Below are 24,862 nucleotides of genomic sequence, written 5' to 3' on the forward strand. Positions count from 1 at the left end.
GAGAACGGGAATCACAACTAACTGTTGAACAACCATCGACAGGAAGACACTGGAACTCACCAAAAAAGATACCCCACATCCAAAGACAAAGGAGAAGCCACAATGAGACGGTAGGAGGGGCAAAAATCACAAAAAAATCAAATCCCATAACTGCTGGGTGGGTGACTCACAAACTGGAGAACACTTATACCACAGAAGACCATCCACTGGAGTGAAGGTTCTGAGCCCCATGTCAGGCTTACCAACCTGGGGGTCCGGCAACAGGGGGAAGAATTCCTAGGGAATCAGACTTTGAAATCTAGTGGGATTTGATTGCAGGACTTCAACAGGACTGGGGGAAACAGAGACTCCACTCCTGGAGGGCACACACAAAGTACTGTGAGCATCGAGATCCAGGGGAAGGAGCAGTGACCCCAGGGGAGACAGAACCAGACCCACCTGCTAGTGTTGGGGGTCTCCTGCAGAGGCAGGGGTTGGCTGTGTCTCACCATGAGGACAAAGACACTGGCAGCAGAAGTTCTGGGAAGTACTCCATGGCGTGAGCCTTCCCAGAGTCAGCCATTAGCCCCACCAAAGAGCCCAGGTAGGCTCCAGAGTTGGGTCTCCTCATGCCAAACAACCAACAGGGACGGAACTCAGCCACACCCATCAGCAGACAAGCAGATTAAAGTTTTACTGAGCTCTGCCCACCAGAGCAACAGCCAGCTCTACCCACCACCAGTCCCTCACATCAGGAAACTTGCACAAGCCTCTTAGATACCTTCACCCACCAAAGGGCAGACAGCAGAAGCAAGAAGAACTACAATCCTGCAACCTGTGGAACCACATTCACGGACAGATAGACAAGATGAAAAGGCAGAGGGCTATGTACCAGATGAAGGAACAAGATAAAACCCCCAAAAAACAACTAAACGAAGTGGAGATAGGAAACCTTCCAGAAAAAGAACTCAGAATAATGATAGTGAAGATAATCCAGGACCTCAGAAAAAGAATGGAGGCAAAGATCGAGAAGATGCAAGAAATATTTAACAAAGACCTAGAAGAATTAAAGAACAGAGATGAATAATACAATAACTGAAATGAAAAACACACTAGAAGGAATCAATAGCAGAATAACTGAGGCAGAAGAACAGATAAGTGACCTGAAAGACAGAATGCTGGAATTCACTGCTGCAGAAAACAATAAAGAGAAAAGAATAAAAAGAAATGAAGACAGCCTAAGAAACTTCTGGGACAATGTTAAATGCAACAAAATTCACATTATAGGGGTCCCAGAAGGAGAAGAGAAAGAGAAAGGACCTGAGAAAATATTTGAAGAGATTATAGTGGAAAACTTCCCTAACATGGGGAAAGGAAATAGCCACCCAACTCCAGGAAGTGCCAAGAGTCCCACACAGGACAAACCCAAGGAGAAACATGCTGAGACACATAGTAATCAAACTGGCAAAAATTAAAGACAAAGAAATATTATTGAAAGCAGCAAGGGAAAAATGACAAATAACATACATAACCTCCCATAAGGTTAACAGCTGATTTCTCAGCAGAAACTCTACAAACCAGAAGGGAGTGGCATGACATACTTAACGTGATGAAAGGGAAGAACCTACAACCAAGATTACTCTACCTGGCAAGGATCTCATTCAGATTCGATGGAGAAATCAAAAGCTCTACAGACAAGCAAAAGCTAATAGAATTCAGCACCACCAAACCAGCTCTACCACAAATGCTAAAGGGACTTCTCTCAGTGGGAAACACAAGAGAAGAAAAGGACCTACAAAAACAAACCCAAAACAATTAAGAAAATGGTCATAGGAACATACATATAGATAATTACCTTAAATGTGAATGGATTAAGTACTCCAACCAAAAGACACAGGCTCACTGAATGGATACAAAAACAAGACCCATATATATGCTATCTACAAGAGACCCACTTCAGACCTATGTACACATGCAGACTGGAAGTAAGGGGATGGAAAAAGATATTCCATGCAAATGGAAATCAAAAGAAAGCTGGAGTAGCAATACTCATATCAGATAAATAGACTTTAAAATAAAGAATGTTACAAGAGACAAGGAAGGACCCTACATAATGATCAAGGGATCAATCCTAGAAGAGGATATAACAGTTATAAATATACATGCACTCAACATAGGAGCACCTCAATACATAAAGCAACTGCTAACAGCTATAAAAGAGGGAATCGACAGTAACACAATAATAATGGGGAACTTTATAACACCTCACTTACACCAATGGACAGATCATCCAAACAGAAAATTAATAAGGAAACACAAGCTTTAAATGACACAACAGTCCAGATAGATTTAATTGATATTTATAAGACATCCCATCCCAAAACAGCAGATTACACTTTCTTCGCAAGTACACAGGGAACATTCTCCAGGATAGATCACATCTTTGGTCACAAATCAAGCCTCAGTAAATTTAAGAAAACTGAAATCATATCAAGCATCTTTTCTGACCACAATGCTATGAGATTAGAAATCAATTACATGGAAAAAAACGTAAAAAACACAAACACGTGGAGGCTAAACAATATGTTTCTAAATAACCAAGAGATCACTGAGGAAATCAAAGAGGAAATAAAAAAATACCTAAAGAGAATGACAATGAAAACACAATGATCCAAAACCTATGGGATGCAGCAAAAGCAGTTCTAAGAGTGAAGCTTATAGCAATACAATCCTACCTCAAGAAACAACAAACATATCAAATTAACAATCTAACCTTACACCTAAGGAACTTCAGAAACAAGAACAAACAAAACCCAAAGTTAGTAGAAGGAAAGAAATCATAAAGAACAGAGGAGAAATAAATGAAATAGAAACAAAGAAAACAATTGCAAAGATCAATAAAACTGAAAGATGGTTCTTTGAGAAGATAAACAAAATTGATAAACCATTAGCCAGACTCATCAAGAAAAAGAGGGAGAGGACTCCAATCAATAAAATTAGAAATGAAAAAGGAGTAGTTACAACAGACACCACAGAAATACAAAGCATCCTAAGAGACTACTACAAGCAACTCTATGCCAATAAAATGGACAACCTGGAGAAATGGACAAATTCTTAGAAAGGTATAACCTTCCAAGACTGACCCAGGAAGAAATAGAAAATATGAACAGACCAATCAGAAGTAATGAAATTGAAACTGATTAAAAATATTCCAACAAACAGAAGTCCAGGACCAGATGGCTTCACAGGTGACATCTACCAAACATTTAGAGAAGAGTTAATACCCATCCTTCTCAAACTCCTCCAAAAATTGCAGAGTAAGGAACACTCCCAAACTCATTCTATGAGGCCACCATCACTCTGAAACCAAAGCCAGACAAAGATACTACAAAAAAAGAAAATTACAGAATAATATCACTCATGAATACAGATGCAAATATCCCCAACAAAATACTAGCAAACAGAATCCAACAACACATTACAAGAATCATACACCATGATCAAGTGGGATTTATCCCAGGGATGCAAGGATTCTTCAATATATGCAATTCAATCAATGTGATACACTATATTAACAAATTGAAGAAGAAAAACCATATGATCATCTCAATAGATGCAGAAAAAGCTTTTGGCAAAATTCAACACCCATTTATGCTAAAAACTATCCAGAAAGTGGGCATAGAGGGAACCTACCTCAACATAATAAAGCCCATATACGACAAACCCACAGCAAACCTCATTCTCAATGGTGAAAAACTGAAAGCATTTCCTCTAAGATCAGGAACAAGACAAGGGTGTCCACTCTCACCACTATTATTCAACATAGTTTTGAAAGTCCTAGCTAAGGCAATTAGAGAAGAAAAAGAAATAAAAGGAATACAAATAGGAAAAGAAGTAAAACTGTCACTGTTTGCAGATGACATGATACTATACATAGAGAATCCTAAAGATGCCACCAGAAAACTACTAGACCTAATCAATGAATTTGGTAAAGTTGCAGGATACAAAATTAATGCACAGAAATCTCTTGCATTCCTATAAACTAATGATGAAAAATCTAAAAGAGAAATTAAGGAAACACTCCCATTTACCACTGCAACAAAAAGAATAAAATACCTAGGAATAAACCTACCTAGGGAGACAAAAGACCTGTATGCAGAAAACTGTAAGACACTGATGAAAGAAATTAAAAAGGATACCAACAGATGGAGAGATATACCATGTTCTTGGATTGGAAAAATCAATATTGTGAAAGTGACTATACTACCCAAAGCAATCTACAGATTCAATGCAATCCCTATCAAGTTACCAATGACATTTTTTTTACAGAACTAGAATAAAAAAATCTTAAAATTTGTATGGAGACACAAAAGACCCTGAGTAGCCAATGCAGTCTTGAGGAGAAAAAAACGGAGCTGGAGGAATCAGACTTCCTAACTTCAGACTACACTACAAAGCTATAGTAATGAAGACAATATGGTACTGGCACAAAAACAAAAATATAGATCAATGGAACAGGATACAAAGCCCAGAGATAAACCCATGCACCTATGGTTAACTAATCTATGACAAAGGAGGCAAGGATATACAATGGAGAAAAGACAGTCTCTTCAATAAGTGGTGCCGAGAAAACTGGACAGCTACATGTAAAAGAATGAAATTAGAATATTCCCTAACACCACACACAAAAATAAACTCAAAATGGATTAGAGACCTAAATGTAAGACCAGAGACTATAAAACTCTTAGAGGAAAACATAGGAAGAACACTCTTTGACATAAATCACAGCAAGATCTTTTTTGATTCACCTCCTAGAGTAATGGAAATAAAAACAAAAATAAACAAATGGGACCTAATGAAACTTAAAAGGTTTTGCACAGCAAAGGAAACTACAAACAAGACAAAAAGACAACCCTCAGAATGGGAGAAAATATTTGCAAACGAATCAATGAACAAAGGATTAATCTCAAAATATATAAGCAGCTCAGGCAGCTCAATATTAAAAAAACAAACAACCCAATCCAACAATAGGCAGAAGACCTAAATAGACATTTCTCCAAAGAAGACATACAGATGGCCAAGAAGCACATGAAAAGCTACTCAATGTCACTAATTATTAGAGAAATGCAAGTCAAAACTACCATGAGGTCTTACCTCACACCAGTCAGAATAAGCATCATCAGAAAATCTATAAACAAGAAATGCTGGCGAAGGGTGGAGAAATGGGAACCCTCTTGCACTGTTGGTGGGAACGTAAATTGTTACAACCACTGTGGAGAACAGTATGGAGGTTCCTTAAAAAACTAAAAAGAGAATTACCATAGGATCCAGCAATCCCACTTCTGGGCATATACCCAGAGAAAACCATAAATCAAAAAGGCACATTCACCACAATGTTCATTGCAGCACTATTTACAATAGCCAGGTAATGGAAGCAACTTAAATGCCCACAGACAGACGAATGGATAAAGATGTGGTACATATATAAAATGGAATATTACTCGGCCATAAAAAGGAATGAAACTGGGTCATTTGTAGAGAAGTTGATGGATCTAGAGACTGTCATACAGAGTGAAGTAAGTCAGAAAGGGAAAAACAAATATCGTATATGAACGCATGTATGTGGAACCTAGAAAAATGGTACAGATGAACCGGTTTGCAGGGCAGAAATTGAGACGCAGGTGTAGAGAACAAACGTATGGACATCAAGGGGGTAAAGTGGTGGGGTATGGTGGTGGTGGTGTGATGAATTGGGAGATTGGGATTGACATGTATACACTGATGTGTATAAAATGGATGACTAATAAGAACCTGCTGTATAAAAAAATAAAATTCAAAAATTCAAAGGAATAAAGGAAATATCCTTCAGAAATGAAAATGAAATAAAGGCATTCTCAGAGGGAGGAAAAAGAGGACAACTGGTCTCCAGCAAAATGCTCTGAAAGAAATGCTAAAGGAAATCCTTTAAGTGGAAGGGAAATGATACCTAAGGAAAACTTGAAATATCAGGAATAAAAGAAGAGTAACCGAAACAGTAAATGTCTCAGTAACTATAATAGATTGTCCTTTCCCTCTTAAACTCTTTAAAACATGTATCACAATTAAAATCAAAAGTTATAAACATTACATTAAATTATCACATCAAAAATTTTTTTCATACAAATCAAAGCAAAAAAACAAAGAATCTGATTAAAAATAAAACAAACAAAAAAAACAGGCAGAAGATCTGAACAGACATTTTTCCAAAGAAGACATACAGTTGACTAACAGGCACATAGGAGAGTGCTCAATATCACTAATCATCAGGAAAATGAAAATCAAAACCACAATGAGGGCTTCCCTGGTGGCACAGTGGTTGAGAGTCCGCCTGCTGATGCAGGGGACATGGGTTCGTGTCCCAGTCCAGGAGGATCCCATGTGCCGCAGAGCAGCTGGGCCTGTGAGCCATGGCCACTGAGCCTGCACGTCCAGAGCCTGTGCTCCACAACGGGAGAGGCCACAGCAGTGAGAGGCCCGTGTACCGCAAAAAAAAAAAAAAAAAAAAAAAAAATAGAATGAGATATCACCTCACAGCTGTTAGAATGGCTATTATCAAAAAGACAAGAAATAACAAGTGTCGGCAGGGATGTGGAAAAAAGTGAATCCTTGAGCACTGTTAGTACAAGTGAAATTGGTGCAGCCACTGTGGAAAACAGTATGGAGGTTCTTCCCCAATTTAAAAATACAGCTACCATATGCAGAAACTCCACTTCTTGGTATTTATCTAAAGAACACAGAACACTAACTCAAAAGGATATATGAACCCCATGTTCACTGCAGCATTATTTACGATAGCCAAGATAGGGAAACAACCTAAGTGTCCATAATGGATGAATGGATAAAGAAAGTGTGGTGTAAATATTTACAATGGAATATTATTCAGCCATAAAAAAGAAGAAAATCTTGCCATTTGCAGTAAGCTGGATGGACCTTGAGGGCATTATGCTAAAGTGAAGTAAGGCAGACAGAGAAAGACAAATACTGTGTGATCTCACTTATATGTGAAATCAAAAAACAAAAACAAACAAAAAAAGAGACGAGCTCATAGATACAGAGAACAGATTGGTGGTTGCCAGAGGTAAGGAATAAGGAATGGGCAAAATGGGTGAAGGGGGTCAAAAGGTACAAACTTCCAGCTATAAAATAAATAAGTCCTGGGGATGTAATGTACAGCAAGGTGACTGTGGTTAATAACACTGTATTGTATACTGGGACACTAAAAGAGTAGATCTTTAAAGTTCTCATCACAAGAAAAAAATTTTTGCAACTACATACAATGATGGATGCTAATTAGACCTATTGTGATCATTTCACAATATATACAAATATTGAATCATTATGTTTTACACCTGAAACTATATCAATTGTCAATCATATCTCAATTTTTAAAATACTATGTAATACACATATGAAGATGTAAAACATATAACACCTATAACATAAACAGAGGAACACAGTGAGACCTATATGATGGTAAGATTTCTATACTCCAATTAAGTGGCAAATGTTCATTTTAAGTAGATTGTGAAAAGTTATGTATATCATAATTTCCATAGCAACTAATAAAAAAGACTATACAAAGAGATATTGTAAAAAACTCAGTAGAGGACTTTGCTAGTGGCACAGTGGTTAAGAATCTGCCTGCCAATGCAGGGGACATGGGCTGGAGCCCTGGTCCAGGAAGATCTCACATGCCACGGAGCAACTAAGCCTGTGCGCCACAACTACTGAGCCTGTGCTCTAGAGCCAGTGAGCCACAACTACTGAGCCCGTGTGCCACAACTACTGAAGCCCACACAACTAGAGCCCATGCTCTGCAACAAGAGAAGCCCCTGCTCGCCACAACTAGAGAAAGCCCACACACAGCAATGAAGACCCAACACAGCCAAAAATAAATAAATAAATTAATTTATTTTAAAAAAAAACTCAAGAGAAATTACAAGGGAATAATAAAAATATTCAAATAATACACAAGAAGGCAGGAAAGGAGAAACAGAAGAATAAAAAACAGAACAAACAGACACCTAATAATAAAATGCTGGACAGAAATCCAAACATTAATAATTACATGAAGTGTGAATGGTCTAAACACAGAAACTAAAAGACAGATATTGTCAGAAGCTGGCAACGGCTACAAGCAAAACTGACTGATGAGATCATTACTGCTGTGAAGATCCATGAACTGTCAACCTTAACCTCTGACTCTACAAGTAAATTTCCAGCTCTTCCTTTTGTCATTGGGTCCTTCTAATCAGTAGTATCTCTGTTATTTACTAAGCTTTCTCATTTTCCCAATTTCTCAACTGAATATTCTCATGATTTGGAAAAACATAAATTTCCTGAGAAATATGAGGAAGAAATTACTGTACGGAAACAGTTTTTCCCCCCTATGATGTGTCCTGCACTGAGAGAGATTTGTTGAAGTCTTCTAGCGTTAGCATCTTTTTTATTTCTCTTTGCATGTCCTATACTGTCTTTTTTATGAAGGTACCTGCTGTGTTATCTGGTGCATAGACATTCATTACATGTATAACTTCATTCAGAATTGTACCTTTCAGCATTATGTATTTTGTCTCATTTAATGCTTTTTCTTTTTTGAAAATAAATTTATTTATTTACTTATTTATTCCTGGCTGTATTGGGTCTTCATTGCTGCACGTGGGCTTTCTCTAATTGAGGTGAGCAGGGGCTACTCTTCATTGTGGTGCGTGAGCTTCACATTGCAGTGGCTTCTCTTGTTGTGGAGCACTGACTCTAGGCACGTGGGCTTCAGTAGTTGTGGCACACAGGCTCAGTAGTTGTGGCTCGCGGGCTCTCGAATGCAGGCTCAGTAGTTGTGGTGCACGAGCTTAGTTGCTCCGCGGCATGTGGGATCTTCCCAGACCAGGGCTTGAACCTGGGACCCCTGCATTGGCAAGCGGATTCTTAATCACTGCGCAACCAGGGAAGTCCTGATCATTTCATGCTTTTTGACATGATGTCTACATTGTCTGATGTCAGGATAACCCTGATTTCTTGCTGTTTGCACTTTCTCGTATCTTTATTTTTAGCCTTTCCGTAACATTTCGTTCTCAATGTATCTCTTATATTCAGCATAGCTTGCCTGTGCTTTGTGAAACAATCTGAAAATAATTTTATTAGAGTTAATCTTCATTCATATTTATTCATAATGACAAATTTGTTTGCTCTCAATCCTGTCATATTATTATGATATAGTTAGCATATGTAAAAATTAAATATAAGCAAGATTTTGAATAAGTAAAAAGTTTAAAGGCCCATAAAAATGCTCACTAACCAAGTTTCAATTTCTTATTGGCTCTGGGTACATAAGTAAGGACACTGTTTGGCTTACTAACCAGACCTGCCAATATTAGTTACAACAATAACATTCTCATAGTTTCAAGATTATTGGTTTAAGACATACCTCAATTTGGACAAGTAGATGGAAAAACAAAAGGAGGTTGGGCCAGTACTGCCAAGACAAACTCAAACTTCATATACAACACTAAGACACAGAAGAGAAAGTCACTCTGCAATAATCCTCCCAAGCACATAAATGCACTACTTAAGCAACAGAGCAGATTTTTTTTTTAACTCGGATTTTAAAATGGATTAAATGGATTGTGATTCATTAATGAATCACAACCAACATTTTTAAAAATTTGAAATGGGATAGTACTAGAGTGTGCTATATACAGCAAGTATTGTATTATAAAATTTGGTTTCAATTACATAAATGTGTTAGTTTGCTAAAGGTGCCATAACAAAGTACCACACTGGGTGGCTAAAACAACAAAATTCATTTTCTCACAGTCAAGATGTCTGTGGGCAGGGCTGTTTACATTCAGAGGCTTCTCTCATTGACCTGTAGATGCCTATCTTCTCCCACTGTCTTCACACTGACTTTCCTGTTTATGTGTCCCTATCTCCTCTTCTTATAAGGACATCAGTCATATTGGATTAGGGCCCACCCTAAAGACCTGATTTTAATTTAATTACCTCTTTAAAGACCTTATCTCCAAATATGGTTAAATACAGAGAGACTGGGGTTAGAACTTCAACATATGATTTTGGGGAGGACACAATTCAGCCCATAACAATGTGTTTACACATATATTATGTATGTATATATACACTGTCTCACAATCAAAAAATGTTTTAAATATCTTAGAGGACTCTGAATAGATGTTTTAAATGTATTTTAATATATTGCAAGCTTAAGAGGCCCAGCCTTAATATTTTAATGGAGTCTTAGGCCTCCTTCAGTCTCCAGATGGTCAGGTCCTAGTGAGACAGTTTAGAATTTAACTACTGCAGGGATACTCATAATGTATTCCTGATGTAATTCATAGAACCATGTTCCTATGAACATGTAAGTACTTTTGCTGATGTTCTTACTCAACCATTTTAAAAAAAATTAGTGTTTTAGGTCTAGGGTTTGTTTTTAGCATAGAAACCTAATAGTTGCATTTCCATGTTTTAGAGAACATTATCAATTACTACATTGACTTCCCAAACTACCAGATTAAACTACAGAAATTTAAAGGCAGTGTCTCTCCCCTGTCTTTAATCTCAAAGGCCTCAAGTATCTGAAACCAGTTTAGTTGATGGCTAACTTAGATATATCTTCAGGGCCTGAGGAAAAATATTGATGTTTTAAATTCTCTAAATTCATTTAAGGCAACATTAATCCTTTGTTTTAAAGTGTACTATATTACATACATGAAGCTACAGACAGGTAAAAATTAATATATAAGCCATAAAATATTTTAAATAGCACTTTAAGAATACAAACAACCACACTTTATATTTAGGCCCCATGTCTAAGAAAATTTCTTAATAATTTAGCTTAGAAACATTCCCAGCTTAGTCCTACTGAACTGTAACATGTTTGCTGATCAATTCTGGGTCCATACACTATCAACAAGTTTGTTGAGTTGGCTCAGTAACATAAAATAAATAATGATGTAATGAATAGACCAAATCAGGCCACTTGGAGCCTGTAACAGTATTTGGTCATGTCAGTTTTGAAAGCCATTGGAAAATGGTCCATATACTTGTTTTGTCAGAGTAACTGATTACTTCCAAAGTCAAATAGATTAAAGGCTGGTTTTACACCACTGGAACTTTTAAATTCCGTATCTTTGCATGTCACTGCTCTCACCTCAGCAATTTTAACTCCCCAGGGCATACCTCTACCTTTCTTTCACACTTCCAAGCCTTCACACACTTTGAGCAGAGTACTGAGAAGCAAAAAGCTTTCCTTGTTCTTTTTCTAAAGACATTTTTTAACCTACACCTGGCATTCTGTGAAAAGCTATGAAAGACTGCAAAGGACATGTGATCTCAGTCAGGCTCACTTATATGAATCTGAGAGTAAAATGTCCATCTGTCTCTCCCAGAGAGAAAGTGTAGTTTTATTTTTTACTATGACACTCATAAATTTTAATAGGTCACACAATCATGTTTGATTTGTTAAATCAAAAATTCAAGAGAGAAGGGGGTAAAAAGTACATTTAAAAATAAGTACTTCATAACCGTTCCAGCTACGAGTTCAGACTCTCTATATAAAAATATTATCATAGCAATAATTAGTTGTAGTAATAAAAAACCTGTTTTATAATATATGTCAGAAAAAACTAATATCACTCTTTAATATCTGAGGGAAGAGGTAAAACAGAATTCATATTTCAAATGGAAATGTAAGTACACGCAAAGCAGGAATCTTATTCATTGCTATATCCCCTGCACCCAGAATATTACCTAGCATATAGTGGCTTCTGAATATTTGTTAAAATTTGAAAGAGATAAATAAATGAAATCATCATTCTATTTTATAAAGACAGTAACTGAAGCCAGTTAAGAAAATCTCACTCAAAATCTCCCAACCGCTAATGAAAAGAATTGTGACTTGGACTCATTTCTTCTAGACACAAAGTCTTAGAGGGTTCATTCCATTATTTCACATTTTCCACACTTGCTCGAAAGTCTGAAGGACATCAGAACACAAAATGAAAAACCTCAAACCTATTCCTCTCTTCAACATTTTCTGTACTCCACATCACCAGTTCTCAAATCAAATTCATCTTTCTACTCATTAGAGCACCGCATTGTTTGGTTTTGTACTATCCTGCATTACCAAGGCAATAGACAAATATGGAGGTGTATGGCTGAACACTTCATTACAACGGGCTTCACATCAGTGGGATTCCACGTTAAATAATATATCCGTTTATCATATTGCTGAGGCAACTCCAGAGAACTGTACTAGGTGAAAACTTTCTGAATGATTCATTCTGTTATAGTTTACACTGAAGAAAAAGAGGGGGTTTAAAGTAACTTTCCTTCATAGCCATCAGCCTTGTTTCTCTCTTTTTTCCCTACAACACATTCAGCTCATTAGGTCTCGACATATGAAGACAAACGTCTACAAAAGCACTTGCCCAGAAGCTCATTTCTCACATTTAAAAGTTAATAAGCTAACCAAAACTGACTTAGATAAATCACCATCACTATCTTAAACTGGATCTAACTGCCTAAAATGTGGTATCTTTGAGAGATTTACTTGTAGGTCACATTATCATTTCATCTTAAAGATACAGAAACCATGTAAACACAACTTAATTATGATTAAAGTATGAATTAGTGTTTTCTACCATTGCACAAATAAAGCAAACTAATAAAAGTCGAGAAATAAAAAAATAAGTATGATTATTTTTGCATGTAGAATTTTAATTTTGAAGAGTGATTTATGAAACATTATTAATGTCTATTATTGAAAATTCCTGAGAAAAAATTTGAAATACAACTCATCTAAATCAGACAGTACCCTTGAAAATTATAAACATTAAACATTAAATTAGATGAGCTTATATAACACAGACAAAGATAAGCACCTCAAAAGTAATTTGGGCTGTGAACAGAAAGATACTGAATCTCATAAGTGTGAGGCAGAAATGCTTCTCCAAATGCTATGATGAAATCCTACCTGCAATGATGTATACTTGAGTATACAAATAGTAAGAACCAGACATGAATTATTACCAGTGAAGAAAGATTCTATTTCTCTAAGGTTTTTTAAATTCTTTATTTTATTATTATTCTTATTATTATTTGGCTGCGCCACACAGCTTGTGGGATCTTAGTTCCCCAAAGAGGGATGAGGGACTGAACCCGGGCTCTCGGCACTGAAAGCACAGAGTTCTAACCACTGGACTGCCAGGGAATTCCCTTAAATTCTTTATTTTTTAATTCAGATCACATCTCCTGTTTACCTCAATTTGTACCAAGATTAAGCACCTCCCAAAGCTTATCCAGCAAATAATTAAAATTTCATGGCATGGTCAGGCTTAAACCAAATTCCACCTTTTCTGACTATATGCCATTACACAATACAATGGTATATGGAGTCAACTGAGCTTTAGACTTCAATGTGAATTTACTTACAAGAAATTACATTAAAGAGGAGAAATGTCTTAGAATGATACTCAACCTACCACTTTAAAAGCTACCTGCTTTAAAAGGTGAGTTCTGTTTGGAAGACCAAAAAAAAAGACTTTTAACATGGCTCATCTCTCCATTAAATGAACATTTATTTAATGTTAAATGAGCAAAATTCTGTACTAAGGATTATGATTCCTATGGCAATCTAAATCAAATAAGAAAAAATACAATGCAGTAAATACCAAATGACATATTACAACTGAATACATAAAAAACAGAGGTGTTAAGTAATGTTAATAGGACTAAGATAATTAGGAAAGTCTTCCCCAAAGAGATCATTATTAAATCAACTAATGACATTTTCATTGTAGGAATTACGCACAGGCAAAAAGGCAAGTACTAAGTAAGACATTCAGCAAATATATTTTAAGTGGAAGGCTAAATTGGGGACCTAATGAGATAAATGTGGAGAAGACAGTAGACCTGAGACTGATTTTACATTCAATGTAATAGGAAATAATATCATACTAAAAATACTTGGATAACAGAAGAGCAACATGAAGAAAATGCTAACTGATGAAGATATTTCTTTCATACCTACACGTAGGACAGACTATAATACTGAAAATAAAACCAGGAAAACTGTCCCAGTTACCCAAAGGTAAGGTGATGAAGGTCTGTGTGACAGTGGCTGAAGAAGGCTTAGTGTAGCCAGGCGACAGGCTGGGGGGTTCTGGGGGGAAGATCTACTAGAGATTCTTTGCAGCCAAGGTTACCACAAATGATTTTTGTGGTAATTAAGCTACTGGAAAACGTAAAGGTCCAGAGGTCTTCAGAGCAGCGCCCATCAAGAAGATCCCACAACTATAGTTTCAGTGGTACATATGAGGATGTTTTGTGACTTCCATGAGGTACCACAGAACTGTCTTAGGACTGAACAAGAAGAGTAAAGCTTATTCCATTAATCACTCCAAAGCTGGCCACCTGGATTTTAAATCCAATTTGATACTATGCAGACAATAAAGTTCAGTTACAAAGTCAAAACACGTGTTCTTAACACATTAGATACCACACCTTAATGCCTTTGGCGGAAGATTTCTGTGATATTATTCTTAAGTGGAAATTAACCCTTACTCGTGAACAGGAGTTAAAAGGATTTCAAGAGCATAAATTCTTTTCTTTTTTTTTAACATCTTTACTGGAGTATAATTGCTTTACAGTGTTGTGTTAGTTTCTGCTGTATAACAAAGTGAATCAGCTATATGCATACGTATATCCCCATATCCCCTCCCTCATGCGTCTCCCTCCCACCTTCCTTATCCCACCCCTGTAGGTGGTTGCAAAGCACCCAGCTGATCTCCCTGTGCCATGCAGCTGCTTCCCACTAGCTATCTATTTTACATTTGGTAGTGAATATATGTCCATGCCACTCTCTCACTTCGTCCCAGCTTACCCTTCCCCCTCCCCGTGTCCTCAAGTACATTCTCTGTGTCTGTGTCTTTATTCCTGTCCTGCCCCTAGGTTCATGAGAACCACTTTTTTTTTATTTAGATTCCATATATATGTGTTAGCATACGGTATTTGTTTTTCTCTTTCTGACTTACTTCACTCCGTATGACAGATTCTAGGTCCATCCACCTCACTACAAATAACTCAATTTCGTTTCTTTTTATGGCTGAGTAATATTGCACTGTATATATGTGGTTCATGAGAACCACTTTTTTTTTATTTAGATTCCATATATATGTGTTAGCATACGGTATTTGTTTTTCTCTTTCTGACTTACTTCACTCCGTATGACAGATTCTAGGTCCATCCACCTCACTACAAATAACTCAATTTCGTTTCTTTTTATGGCTGAGTAATATTGCACTGTATATATGTGCCACATCTTCTTTATCCATTCATCCGATGATGGACACTTAGGTTGCTTCCAGGTCCTGGTTATTGTAAACTGTGCTGCAATGAACATTGTGGTGCAGGACTCTTAAATTCTTGATGTAAACAGTAAAGGCATAAGGACTCTTGCTCAGGGATTGCCTATTCCATCAACCCCTTGAAACAGACACCCTGGCGCCTGACTGGAGGAAATTCAAACAGGTTATACCACTCACGTGGTTCTTTTTAAGGGGCAACCCATTATTTGGTCATAAATTACAGCAAGGAGGTACACCTGAAAGTCATAAATTGTTTTGTCACATCAAATTTTCCCTTTTTTTCCTACTGAAAATAGGCCCCAACCTGCAGAATAATAAAAAGGAAAAATCAAACTAACAATTAAAATCACTGAGGAAAAAAATAGGTAGGAAATATTTAAAATTTCATAATGCTTTATGACCAGAAATACTGAATAATCATAGATAAGTAAAAGTTGCCTGTCATCACAAAAATCAAAAAGAGCTCACAGGAGCTATAGTTTGTTAAATCAAAGAAATCACAAGTCTTCAAGCCATTAATAATGATTAACAAATCACCGGCACCATGTTGGGGGAGGGGGACGCGGAGGTCCAGTTCTTGAAGAAAAAAAGCGTCTGGTAGCGAGCCCCAAATGACCCAACAGGCCTCTGTGCTCACTGATGGCATTTTCCATGTACTAAAGGAAATGTCAAAAAGCCCACCCTCAAACAAAGGAACAATCCAGAGACAAATCCTGGCGATAAAAATAAATGGGACTGCTAAGTATCTCGTCGGCAAACTGATACACTCCGAGGTGTTTTTCATTTGAGAGCAATCTTAGGTGTTTACATCACCAGTGAAGAAAAATGAAATGAGGATCTGAAAATCTGAAAAATGAAATGAGGATCTGAGGTCTCTTGCACTGTATTCCCCTTTGCATAAAAAAGAGAAGTCTTAAAAAAAAAAAATTCCAGAAGGCCAGGTTCAAAGACATAGGAACGGCTTTAGCCACAGTCCCACGTCTGGGGCAGGGATTCTGCGCCGGGCCACACCAGGGCCCCCGAGGCAGAAGCCACCCACCACGAATTCCCAGCCTCTCGACCGCGTCCCTCCAGAAACCAAGAGGCCTTGACTTTCCGGTTGCTCACGTGACCCCACTCAGAACGCGTTTCTGGCCGAGCTGGGCCCGTAGGGCCACCTCGCTGCACGGCAGCCTCCAGTGATGGGCACCCTAAGTGCGCCCCGTACATGCGTGGCACATCGAGGCCGAGCTGGCAGCCCACCTGCTACCTTCACAGGCACACTCCACTCACGCACTTCGCTGCCACTACTTTCTTTGCCTCGGCTCCCGCTTTCGGAGAAGCCAAGCGGTATTTAAACAAGTTACGTCCCCTCCGTTCCCCGAACAGGATGCCCAGGCGCGGAGCCACAACACCCCTTCCCATCAGGCTCCCGGGCACCGACCCCCACGCGCGGCCCCCCCGTTCGGCCCGCGCGCAGGCTCTCGGGGGGCGCTCCGGCGGGGCGGCATCCCGGGGGCGCGGGCGGAAGGGCTAAGCGGCGTCCGCTGCGCCTCCGGGGGGCCTGCCCGTGACCTTGACCGAGACCGAGGGGGGGCCGGCGGGTTTACCTTGTTGAGCTGGGGGCTCCGGGTCACGGCGTAGCCGCGCTGGGGGGTGTGTCGGCGTCCGGGGACTTGGGGCTGCATGGCGGACGGCGCGCGGGGTCGGCGGGGTCGTGTCCGGCCGGGTCGGGCGGCTGATGCTGCCGGGACGCCCGAGCTGATTGTGGCGGCGGCGGCGGCGGCGGCGCTGGGGAAGGGCCGGCGGCCGTGGGCGGGCGTGGGTGGGAGAGAGGGGTGGACGCGGCGGGAGGGGCCGGCGAGGAGCCCGTGTCCCCAGCCCTGCAGCCTGCGAGAAGCGCTGAGTCATGGCTGGGGGAGAGGCGAGCGGGGAGCAAGGAGGAGGAGGAAGGGCGAGGCCCGGGCGGTGCCGCTCCCTTCCACGCCCAGGGTCCCCGCTCGCCATCGGTTTAGAGGCGCAGCCGTCCCAGCCCATTGCTGCGTGGGACGTGGCTCTGTGTGGCGCACGCAGTGCCCTCCTTGCTCCAGAGACCCAAATGGGGAGCAAGGTCGGGTTCCCCCCTGCCCGGCCCGTGGGCACCATCACCCCTGGCCGAGGCGGCCCCGCGGCCGCGCCCCGCGGGGAGGTTGAGATGGGGTGGGAAACGGAGAGCCTCGGGCAGAGAGGACGGCTGCCCAGACACAGAGGGGGGGCCCGGGGGCTGTTTGCAAAAGACCTTAACTGACTGATGCGAACGACACTTCATCTCTCCCCTCCTATCAGGCTCTTCCAAACGCGCTGTGCACAGTTCCAGATGGCAGCCAGGGCCGGGGTTCGGAGGAAACCAACCTTGACCCAGAAAGAACAGGCCCGGGTAGAACTGGGAGAAAGGCAAGGGAGGAGAGTGCGGGCCGCGACGCCGCAGGAGTCTCTGTAGTTCATCCCTGGGAATTTTATTTTAATGCCATTAATATAAAAGACAAGGTGCAAATGTTAGAGCCCACTGGACAGTCACATTTATCTTGTATATATTGTTCCCAAGAGTTCTAGAAGCCGAGATGTTTACGAACCTCTCTCTCTGAATAATGGTGGGTAACTCGATCTTCAAGGGCTTCAGTGTCTTCTTTGGTAAAACGAGAAGGTTGGAATAAACGATCTCCCAGCGCTGGAATTCCATTATTATTGATATTTATACTTGAAGTTTCAAGGAATGTTGGAGCAGTCAGGTCACAGGCAAAAGGAGTGTCTGACACAGCACACCCTAAAAGCTTCCTGTGCCCCAATTTCCTTTTCAGTTAATAGGATCGCTAGTTTCTGCCCTGTTCCTACCTAATGATTTTACAAAAAGTAGTGTTTGGGATTGAGCGTTTGATTTTATATATCCATAAACTAGACATTCAACCAAAGTGTTTCATTTCTAATTATGTTACTTTTCCTTATCAGAAAGATTTGTTACCGTCTTGTTTTTCGGCCATCCAGAAGCTTCTTAGGGCTAGCCTTTAAATTATCTAGAATCAGTTGCTTTAATAGAGAATGTTTTATTTGCATCACAGAGTTCTTTAAGATTCCTTGCATTCCAATAACACTTTTCCCTGTGAATTCTATAATCCATCAATAATTAACCCAACAACATCTGAGACGAAGGTATACTTTACAATACTCACTCTCTTGAATTAACTGAGGTACATTACAATTAGCGTATTTTATTGGCGACAAGACCAGTTTAACAACAGGCCCGGAAACAAAACACAAGATGCTGAAGAAGAAACAAAAATGTTAGTACAACAGAACCTTATTATAATACAGCTCTTTATTACATAAATTTAGACACATTACCTGTCTATTCCTAGTTCTGTGATATAATATTTACAGATAGAAAGGCTGATGTAAATATAGGGAGTAGCCCCAAAAGAGTGTGTGGGCTCTTCCCCCAAGCCATCATTACAGAGGGATTACAAAATCCTGCCAGTTCAGGGAAAGTTCACATCTCCCTTCCACGTTTATTTCTCTCGTAAAAAGAGCTTCAATCCTCTTGAATGACAGGATAAGGCCTAGCTGGGGGAGTCATTTTGTATACCCACGTGCAGTACCAAGAGTACTGGGAAGAACCTATTTTTCCACATAAGTGTTAGCTAGAACACCAACTTTTTCCATCCTTTTTAAAGATTTGTAGGTTTAGGTTTTATTACAAAAAACACATTAAAAAAACCAAACACATTAGAAAAAACTTCTGCTATAATTTCCCTTGTGAGAAACTACAGTCACTCTATACACAATTGACAAAGTTAAGAATGGGTGTGATTCACAAGCAGAGGAACTAGAATCTGTAGTTTCTGATGCGCAGTGAGGATACTAGGTCAAAATCAGATATTTCTTGCCCAAGTTTAATGCACAATGAACTCTAATCATATTTAAATATGATTGTAGCATTCCTATCTAAGGTCATTGAGATTTCAAGTAGAGAAAATTCAGGAAATACATAATAGCACACGCAACATTTCAAATGTAACTTTCATGAGAAAAAAATCTAATAGAAAAAAGCTGTAGCTGTGTGATGGTTTGTGATATTAAGTAAATGATTTTGTATTTCTTCACACAAAAACACATTATTGCTGTGTAAAATTAGTTCCAATTTTTTTTTCTTTTTTAGTGAAAAATCTTAACACGGCTGGTTCTTGGTGTGTTTCTGTATGAAGGAAAGACCTTTGACCTTTGGGGGTTCTAATTTGAGAATCCCAGTGTCCGATATGTTAGAGAGGACAAGGCCTATGAGAGTGGCCAATCCTAAAAGTTCGGAATCAGAGGTAGGCAGCTGAATCCTTGGGATGGCCAGCCCCAGGGTAATTGGCAACCTTGGCGAGAGCTGACTTTTTGCCTGCCTACTGCAGTGAGGATACAAGTTGAATGAGCACTAATGGGGGGGAGGAAACACTTTACCTCTACCCATTTTAGGTTGTCAGCTGGGACGCTAAGAAGATAACACATTAACAAAAGAAAAACAGTTCATGAACTCACACGTGCAGTGCACATCACCCAGGAGAAACCCAAAAGGAAGAGTGGCTCAAAGCAGTAGCTTAGAACTGCGATCTATACAGCATCTTCGACAAAGAACAATAAATTGGTAGAGAAGTGACAGGACAAAGGAAAGCAGTTTTAGGCTTCCAAGGGCAGCAAATTCTAGGAAGATAAATACATGGGAGGAAATTAATGGAATAAGATTTGTTTGCAGATTCCTCTGGTCCTCATAATTTGGGATGACATATCCTGGCTTTAACCTGGCTCTAAGGAATCCCTGATGAACCAAGCTATAAGTTATTGGTATCTGAGTATTAGAGTAACAGGTGAAATGGGTACATGGGTCATTTCATTAGAATGTTTTACAGAGATGCACCCTTATTTTATTCTGTTCTTTAAGCAAAAGTTTATGCAAAAGCCCCATCCTCTAGGAAACCCTACAGAATGTCTAGAGCCCTATAGAACACATTTTTTTTTTTAAAGGAAGCAGTATTTCTCTGTATTAACCCTTAAGAGCATTACCTCTACTATTAGGAATAATGTAATACCACCTCATTCTTAGTATATATTACAATCATTAAATACAGATGAAAACATAAAAATACAGATACTGCATGGTGACTTTGTCATTTGGGAATAAATCTATAGACTAAGTCAGAACATGCATAAATCATTTATATCTTAACTGTTCCTTTATACCTGAACAAGTTTTCATTAAGCATGCTAATAATTTTCAAATGATGTAATAAAAAATCTGCTTGCAGTATTTGGCTGAATTACATTTGGGAAAAGAAGCTAGCTGTTTCACCTATTTCAATACTAGTATAGTCTGAATCATATTATACATGTATAGAAACTTAAAAGATCATAAATTTCCCATGAGGAGACATTATTTAGTCTGTGTCATGGTATGTATTTGCAAAACATTTTAACACTGCAAACATCAGAAGTTTCAAGATGGGGCACTGGAAGAAGCTTATACTCTACTACAGTGATGCTGGGTACATTTCCACAAGCCCTCTTCATGTCAATCAACTGGAGGAGGGAGTTTACCAATGAATTGATTGATATCCATCATTTCCTGGTGACGTGAACTGGATTTTGAAGGTTACATTGACTGGATTTACCAATGTTTTTAGCTTTTCTACAGCAAGAAAACTGACCATTAGGGCAACTTAAGGGGAGTAATCTCCATGGTACTGGAGAACAGAAATATCTCTATTAGCACCACCGATAGAACCCCGTGGAATCCAAGCCCCCAGTGAAGTCAGCAACTGATTGCAGCTCTGCCTGCCAGTTACTGCTGAGTGGTAACAGCGGTGTACAAAGATAAAGTTCCTCCCTAAAAAAACTACCCAAAATAGGGCTTCCCTGGTGGCGCAGTGGTTGAGAGTCCGCCTGCCGATGCAGGGGACACGGGTTCGTGCCCCGGTCCGGGAAGATCCCACATGCCGCGGAGCGACTGAGCCCGTGAGCCATGGCCGCTGAGCCTGCGCGTCCGGAGCCTGAGCTCCGCAACGGGAGAGGCCACGACAGTGAGAGGCCCGCGTACCGCCAAAAAAAAAAAAAAAAAAAAAAAAAATACCCAAAATGATAATGTTAAAAGGAATACTCTTCTTCACCTCTGCTCTATCAAAGCTTTTACATTTTCTGCTGTCTGTTTAATTCCAGGTTTATCCTCCTGTGAATCTGGTGAAAGCCCAATAATATAGCCATTTAATGTAACAGGCATAACTGACGCATGTAGGTAGATATATTTGAAATGTGAACTTCTGATACCTGTAAAGCCTTCTTGCCCATCCAAGCCCTGTATCTCTCCGTCCACCAGGAAAATCACCACAGCAGTTGCCTTTCCAGGATGAGCAGGACAGGAAACCGAGCAGACACATCGGAAGCTGAAAGGAGAACGTGGTCCAGCCAGCTACAGCCCCTCTGAAGAGCACAGTTTAAAAATCATGGATCATGGCCAGTGGTTTTCAATCTTTCTCCCATATTAGAATCCCCTGGAGAGCTTTAAAAACACTCTTGACTGGACCCAAGGTTGTTGATTTCATTGGTCTGGGTGGTAGCTTTTTAGTACCTGGATTTTATGCCCAAGGTCTCCAGATGATTCTAATTTGCAGCCAAATTAGAATTCTGGACCCCTGGTCTAGAAAAATGGTTCTTACACTTTTGCTTGCATCAGAATCAGTTGCGGGGCTCATTAAAGCAGGAACCCACCCCCAGAGTCTCTGATTCAGTAAGTTGGAGGTGGAGCTCCATGATTTGCATTTCTAACAAGTTCCCAGGTGATGCTGTTGGGGATAGTCAAGTGACCACATTTTGAGACCCACTGGTCTAGAGTAATGCTATCCAACAGAAATGTAACATGACCCACATATGTAAAGTTTTCCAAGTAGCCAAGTTTTTTAAAAAGTAAAAGAAACAGGTGAAATTCATTTAAATCATATATTTTATTTAACCTAATACTATATCCAAAATATTTGTATGTCAACATGTTATCAATATAAAAATTACTAATGAGATGTTTTACTTTTTTCATTTGCACTAAGTGTTTGAAATCTAATGTGTATTTTATACACACCGTGCATCTCAATTTTGACACCAAATTTTTATCGGAAGTGCTTTTTCTGTACTTAGATTTTATAAAATTTAGTTGAAGTAGTAGATGCATATAACCAAGTTGCCACAAACATACTTAAAAGTTTTTTCATAATGAAATTGAGTTTTATATTTAAATTAAAATCAAATAAATTTCTTTTCCCCATTTGAAAAATTTAAGACTATTTGGCCTACTGAAGGTTGATCATTAACATTACCTACCTGTTTCTACCTGTTTGTGTAGGCAGTTTCCATATGGGTAATGAATTGTGCTCCTAAAGCTCATATGTAAGTCAATCATATTGCATTTTTTTCATAGAAATAATACAACAAATTCTTCCACAGTAGCCTTTAAAAGCCCATTAACACATAATGGCTGAAATATCATACAAAGAATAAAAGAGTACTTCCCTGAAGTTTTTAAAACATATTTCTGCATAAAATGTCTGACAAGTTCCAAATCGGTACTCCATGAGTAGAGTTCTCTTTCAATATGCCCTGGGAAAATAGAGGAGTGATATAAAGATTTATCTCTCAATAGATATGAACTATGTCACTTTCTTTAAAAGGCAGAATCAATTACAGTCACATCTGGTTTGAAATAATAATTGTTTTATCTCACTGCATAAATCAAGGACATTCATACAACCTGTGCCTTAAAAAAAAATCACAGAAATATTTCCAAATGCAAAATATAGTTCCTATTTTTATACTAAAATTAAAAATAAGGACTAGTTCTAAATTTAAGTCCTCTGCTCAAAATTCTCCAATGGCACCCACCTCACTCATGATAGAAGTCAAAGTCATTACATGGCCTACAAGAACGCATAGGAACTGCCCCAGTCCCTTTATCTCTGTGGCTTTGTTACCTTTGTTTTCCTCCCCCCTCTCCCGCTATTCTAACTGACTGTGACTGCCTTACTTTTCCCCAAATAGGAGAAGCACATTCCTACCTCATGGCCTTTGCTCTTGCTGTCCCTTCTCTGGAGCACTTGTCCCTCAAACATCTGCATGGCTCCCTCAATCCCTTCAAGTCTTTGCCCAAATGTCATTTTTCATCTGGGGCCTTCACCAACCATTCCATGGAATACAGCAATCGCTATTCTTCCTTCACCCACCTTCCTTACTCTCTATGGTTCTTCCTTACTCAGTCTTTCTCCATATAACTTTTTATATTTAAATATAGAATGCAATTCACTTATTTGTTTGTCATCTCACTACCATGACCACTAACATGTCAACTCCATGGCAGTGGAGGTTTTATATCTTTTGGTCCTTTCTGTGAAACCCAACACTTCCATGTTCCAAAACTCCACATAAACAAATTTTCTAACTTATTTCACAATCTATTTATTTATACACACATTTCTTTCACATGTATATTTTTTTATTTGACTGTCTCCTTTAAGCCTTCTGCATAAAGAGAATAGATCCCTTCAATTTTGGCAAAAGATTTATCTGGAAATAATTAACGAGCCATCAGAATTGGAGATAGAAAATTCATTGTTGCAATGGTTGGCACAGTAGCCTTTCAAATAATCCCCAGTTTTCAAATCTTTCTTGAAAAATTCACGTTTACTATATTACTATAGAATTGCATAAATTTGGTTGATGCTGTTCTCTAAGGAATACTCATTTGGATTGTACAACTGTATAATGTTTTATCATCCTGTACAATTATATCTACTGTCAATAAAGTATCCATTCATTAATTGCATGTCTTGTATTATTTAAAACCTAAAGTTACATCTATTATGAAAAAGATCCAGTTCAATATTTTTGCTATTCAATTTCATTGAACTGAAATTTTACTACTTCCTTACATTTGCTTTTTATCAATAAATCTAGATAAAAACCAACCCCCATCACTGTCATGAATAAATCTGTATCATTGCTTCCAAGTGCTTTTTAGTATAGCAACTCTGTCATTTGTTGGTATGATTTTTTAAATTCAATTTATTTAAACTAAAACCAAAAAGTGAAAACACTTCACCCATTTCTCCCATCTCTCCCACCCCCCTCCTCTGGTAACCACCAATCTGTTCTCTGTATCTATGAGCTCGTTTTTGTTTTTTTTTTAAGATTCCACGTATAAGTCAGATCATACATTATTTGTCTTTCTCTGTCTGACCTACTTCACTTAGTACCATGCTCTTAAGGTCCCTCCAGTTTGTTGCAAACGGCAAGATTGCCTTCCTTTTTTATGGCTGAATAATTCCATTATATATATATAATGTGGTACATATATAGATCACACTTTCTTTATCTATTCATCCATCCATGGACAATTAGGTTGTTTCCATATCTTAGCTATTGTAAATAATGTC

General features: G+C 38.9%; 1 protein-coding gene across 1 annotated transcript in view; it reads right to left on the minus strand.

Annotated features, from left to right (window-relative positions):
- Window positions 1–17,271, minus strand: part of ME1 (malic enzyme 1) — a 194,015-nt gene extending 176,744 nt beyond the window's left edge. Inside the window, exon 1 of the mRNA XM_082633355.1 lies at window positions 16,988–17,271. Coding sequence (XP_082489481.1) covers window positions 16,988–17,065 — 78 coding nt within the window. The 5' untranslated portion in view covers window positions 17,066–17,271. The remainder of the gene's footprint in view (window positions 1–16,987) is intronic.
- Window positions 17,272–24,862: the final 7,591 nt, after the last annotated feature.

This window comes from Mesoplodon mirus, assembly GCF_964341445.2.
Source record: "Mesoplodon mirus genome assembly, chromosome: 10".
Lineage (NCBI taxonomy): Eukaryota > Metazoa > Chordata > Mammalia > Artiodactyla > Ziphiidae > Mesoplodon > Mesoplodon mirus.